Here is a 4,667-nt window from a genome sequence, read left to right as displayed (position 1 = left end):
TTTTCAAAAAAAATTGAAACTGAAATTTAAGAATTTTAAAATTTTCAAAATAAAGGGCTCCATGGAGCTCGGTCTCCAAAATGCCTTACTCGATTTGAACTAATTATATTCTACTCCCTCCGATCCAAAATATAAGAACGTTTTTTACACTAGGATATGTGCCTCTCATATCCTGCGTGTGGACTGGGTACAGCTGAATATGTGCCTCTCATATCCTGCGTGTGGCTCAGGTGCTTAATACAGGATTAGACTTTGATTCTGGCTACTTACGATGATTTTCCATGGTATCCTAAGTATGATTAATTATCATAATTTGAAAAGTACTGTTTAATTATAAACAATAGTGTTTAATTATAAATAATAGAGTTCGCTTCTGTTAACTCGGCGTGCGTGACCAATATTTCTGGTGGTGTACCAACTCATCTACCAAGTCGTGGTGCATCTCACGAACCAGCGAACTCGAACAAGAAAACGGTCCCAGTAGTGGCCAGCTGCGAAAGGGCCCCGCCAGGATATACAACATGCATATACGCCGAGGGATAATGGCTTCTATTAGAAAATACAACGTTCATAACTTTTTTTGAGAGAAAATATCGTTCATAACTTTGATCACCTCGGAGAAGCCATTCGATGGGCCCAGCCCAGGAGATACCTGCTTCCGACATTTGGCCCAACATCTTGCTAGCGAAACCTAACTAAGCAGCTCGCCACCACACACTCACTCAGCCACTCCACTCCACTCGCCGTCAACCCCCTTCCTCCTCCCTCCCACCGGCGGGCGGCGGCCATGGACCAGCAAGTGTTCCTCGGCGTCTCCTGGGGCAATTTGCTCACCTACATGAAGCGCAACAGCGGCATGGATCCCGACATGGATCCCGACATGGGCGACTACTATAACGTGGTGCTCTCCTTCGTGTACGACTACATCCCCGACCCCCCGTCTCCCCCATCGCCACACTCCCGCTCTCCGGCTTGCCGTGGGTCCCCGACGGCGTCGACCGCATCAGCTGCCTCCCGGACAAGGTCCTCCGTAACATCGTCTCCCGGCTCCCCGCCAAAGACGCCGCGCGCACCGCCGCCCTCGCCTCGCGCTGGCGCCCCCTCTGGCGCTCGGCGCCCCTCGCTCTTGTCGCAGCCACCTGCTCCCGGACGGCGGAGCGCGCGGTCAGCTCCTCTTCGGTGGTCCTTCTCCCCGCGCCGTCACCGCCGCGGTGTCCCGCGTCCTGGTGGCGCACCCGGGTCCCTTCCGCTGCGTCCACCTCACCCGCACCACCATGGATGAGCACCGGGGTGAGATGGCGCGCTGGCTCGACATCCTCGTCGCCAAGGGGGTCCAAGAACTCGTTTTTGTCAACCGCCCTTGGCCGCTAGATCCGCGCCTCCCCGCCACGCTCTTCAGCTGCGCCTCCCTCACCCGCCTCTATCTCGGCATCTGGAGGCTCCCGGAATCCACCGCCGTACCGCGCGGCGCTAGATTTCCCAACCTCCGGGAGCTCGGCCTCTGCATGATTGCGATGAAGGACCGTGATCTGGCCTTGCTGCTGGAAAGAAGCCCCGTCTTGGAGTTCCTCCTCATCATGGGATGTCAGATCGGAGTGCGCCTCCGCCTCGTCAGCCAAAGCCTGCGGTGCCTTCAGCTCAGCATGTTCTTCTTGGGCGACATGGACGTGGTGGATGCCCCTTGTCTGGAGAGACTTTTTCAGTATTATTACACTTACACCAACAAAAACTGCTCCACTTCCAGGATCAAGATTGGTGGAGCACCTAACCTGCGAATGCTGGGATACCTTGAGCCAGGAGGGCAGGAATTCAATTTGGTATGCAGCTCGCGACTCATCCTAATTCAATTTGCATGTGTGCCTGTGCTGTTTAAGTTAGTAGTAACCTTGGGTGCATATTGCACTTGCAGGCTGGGAGCAAGGAGAGCATCGTCCAGATTTTGGGCATAGAGGTGCAGTTCGGTGTGCGCAGTGTTGTCAAGAAAGTGCCTGGCTTTCTCAGATGCTTCCCCAACCTGGAGACGCTCCACGTGCAGGTAAATTTGGTTAACTACATACAGTTAATGCATTGGTAATTTTGCAATACTAGTGCCTACTACTTTATCTAGTATGGTCAGAAGTCAGAAGAGTGAATCGAATCGGTCACGTAATTTATGTCCTGCTGCTGCTGCTGCTGCTGCGTGATATGTCCTCATAGATAAGATCCCTGAACTATGTATCCACTGATCAATTTCATCTGCAGTCTCACCACATATCTGAAGAGCCCACCAGGAAGGTCAATGTCAAGTTCTGGCTGCAGGGCGGTCCCATCAAATGCGTCGTGGAGAGCATGAGGAAGGTGTTCTTGTACGAGTTCCGAGGGTCGAGAAGCGAGGTTACTTTCCTCAAGTTCGTCGCGGAGAGGGCTCGGGTGCTGGAGCAGATGGTGGTCGTGGTGTCCACCAAATCTTTCTCTCCAGGGGATGATGTGAGTGCCAAGCTGAAGCCTCTGACCAATGCAAAATGGGCGAGTAAAGCTTGCAAACTTGAGCTCTTCAAGAGCCCACCCGCTCAATGCGGTGTGGCACCCTTCTGTCACAGGCTAGCAAATGATTTCTCGTTCCCGGACCCTTTTAACGTCAAAGATTACTGTGAAGAAAGAATCGCCGAGTTAACTGTAGTACAGTAGCACCCTGACTCTTGTACAAGACTACTGGTACCTAGCTAGACTTTGTGCTGCTGGACTTGGCATTGGCAGCAGCTCAAAAACCTGCATTTCGTGTGATTTATCTGGCAGGCCATTTTTGTATAGATTGCACATTTGCCAAGTCTTATGAGGCCGGATGCTTGAGGGAGTAACTAATATAATTAGATAAAGTGTTAGTGCTACCAATTTCTCCAAGTCTGTTGCTTTGAAAGTCTGTTCCGTCAGTCATTCTTCACCTTACTTTTCGTTTTGTTGCAAGCCAATTGTCAGCACGGCTATCTATCTATCTATCTATTACTACTAATACTTTAGTGACTAATATGGTCTTTCTGGTTTGTCCAACTGCAATTTCATCACTAGTGTGTTGTGCACTTGTTAGCATGAATCAATTTGTTATGCATTAGATTGGTGTCACTCTCCGCTTGAATGAGTATACTGTAATTGATTACTGCCATTATGGTCTTTAGTTCTTATTTTTCACAAACTTTTACTACATGTTTCTTTTGTAAAAGTGTTATTACTAATTGAGACGCCCCCGGAGTACATGTTTCTTTTGTAAAAGTGTTATTACTAATTTGCTATGCATCAGGGCTATCTTTCACAAACTCCTTGAGACGCCCCGTTCATGGCCACTGGTGGAAGGGAAGGTGGGGTGACGGCGAGGGTTTGGGGAGGGGAGGGGTGAGGAATGGAGGCGTTATTCTCTGGAGAGCTAGGTTTCGCGTTTCGGCATGTCCGTCGCTAACGAGATGTTCCAAATGTCGGCAGTAGTAGTGTCTTTCTTAGGCCCATTGAATAGCTTTTTCTTAGTTCGAACGACATCCTATATTAAATACTGCATTCTCCCACTCACCAAATTACCAAAACACATATTCGCCATTTCTTCTTGCTAAAAAACCCTATTCGCCATTTCTTGCCTAAAAAACCTATTCACCATTTCCAAAAAAAACACCCATTCACTAATTTCTTGGCCAAAAGGAGACGACTGAGAACTGTTTTTCAAAATGGAGCACTCGTGTTCCACTAAGACGCGGCCTGATCACCGGTCACAACAAAGATTGCCAATTGAGGGCCTGTTCGGTAGCCCTCCAGCTTCACCGGATCCACGAATCTCGCTTCAATTTCCCGATGCCAGCTTCTTCTACGAAAATTGGATCGATGGAAACTGTTCGGCACCCTCGCTCTAGCTTCTTGTATATGCCACAGGCCAAACTGCCTTGAAGGGCTAGAGCCCAGCCGGCTCAATAGATAAGGTGGCCTTAGGCCCGGTCGGACGTTGGAGGAGAGTGGCCGGGCTTGGCCCAATTCGGAAGGAAAGGTAGTCATGCCTCCACGTAGCCTCGTCGGGAGAATAGAACGTGACGTGAGAAGGGAGAGAGAAAGCAGCGAACCGGTACGCATCCCTCAGATCACTTGACGGTGGCATCTGCACGTAAATAAGGCCAACTCCAGGATTCCCGATTCTGGGATGGCCAAAACAGCAGCTCCAGGTTTTTGTACGTGAATACTGTTGCGATCCAGGAAGCCAGCTTCCCGGAGCCGAGCCATTCGGGCCAGCTACGCTCGCTGATTTGCGAAAGCTGGGAGCTGGCAGGCTACCGAACAGGCCCTGAGGAAGGGTTGTTTCGACATGCATGAGTACTTGTCCATGGGGATCATAATTTAGCGCTGGGACTCTTGATACTCGACTTCGGATTACATTGTCGGGTAGCTGGTTTAACTTCCAAATTTACATCATCGGGTAGCTGGTTTAGCAATGGGAGGTCTCCAACTCTCCATTCATCTCTGCTTGCGACCTTTTGGACTAACAAACCTTTAACCTTACATACACTTAGTTACACCAAAACCCACTTAGGGAACAAATGCTTTTTCAATCTCCCCATTCTTGGTGTATAAAGACAATATGGATTGAGTCCAAAAGATATAGAGATAAAGCTCATAAGGTTGCTTATGAAATATGGAGACACTCCCCTAGATTTGTG

At 49.7% G+C, this 4,667-nt stretch overlaps 1 protein-coding gene across 1 annotated transcript; it reads left to right on the top strand.

Annotated features, from left to right (window-relative positions):
* Positions 1-752: 752 nt before the first annotated feature.
* Positions 753-2,897, top strand: LOC123066389 (uncharacterized). Its single transcript, XM_044489475.1, has 3 exons — positions 753-1,817; positions 1,910-2,035; positions 2,242-2,897. The coding sequence occupies exons 1-3, from the start codon at positions 1,275-1,277 to the stop codon at positions 2,665-2,667; spliced, it is 1,095 nt and encodes a 364-aa protein (XP_044345410.1). The 5' UTR covers positions 753-1,274; the 3' UTR covers positions 2,668-2,897.
* The last annotated feature ends 1,770 nt before the right edge of the window (positions 2,898-4,667 follow it).

Source organism: Triticum aestivum, chromosome 3B (assembly GCF_018294505.1).
Source record: "Triticum aestivum cultivar Chinese Spring chromosome 3B, IWGSC CS RefSeq v2.1, whole genome shotgun sequence".
NCBI lineage: Eukaryota > Viridiplantae > Streptophyta > Magnoliopsida > Poales > Poaceae > Triticum > Triticum aestivum.
Note: the sequence above shows the minus strand (reverse complement) of the source record. Positions and strands in the feature narration are given on the sequence as shown.

Excerpts from the sequence above, each read along its gene's own strand:
- LOC123066389 (XM_044489475.1), top strand. The coding sequence starts at position 1,275 with ATGGATGAGCACCGGGGTGAGATGGCGCGCTGGCTCGACATCCTCGTC. Across the intron at positions 1,818-1,909 it reads GAGGGCAGGAATTCAATTTG|GCTGGGAGCAAGGAGAGCAT; the intron begins GTATGCAGCTCG and ends TTGCACTTGCAG. Across the intron at positions 2,036-2,241 it reads TGGAGACGCTCCACGTGCAG|TCTCACCACATATCTGAAGA; the intron begins GTAAATTTGGTT and ends TTTCATCTGCAG.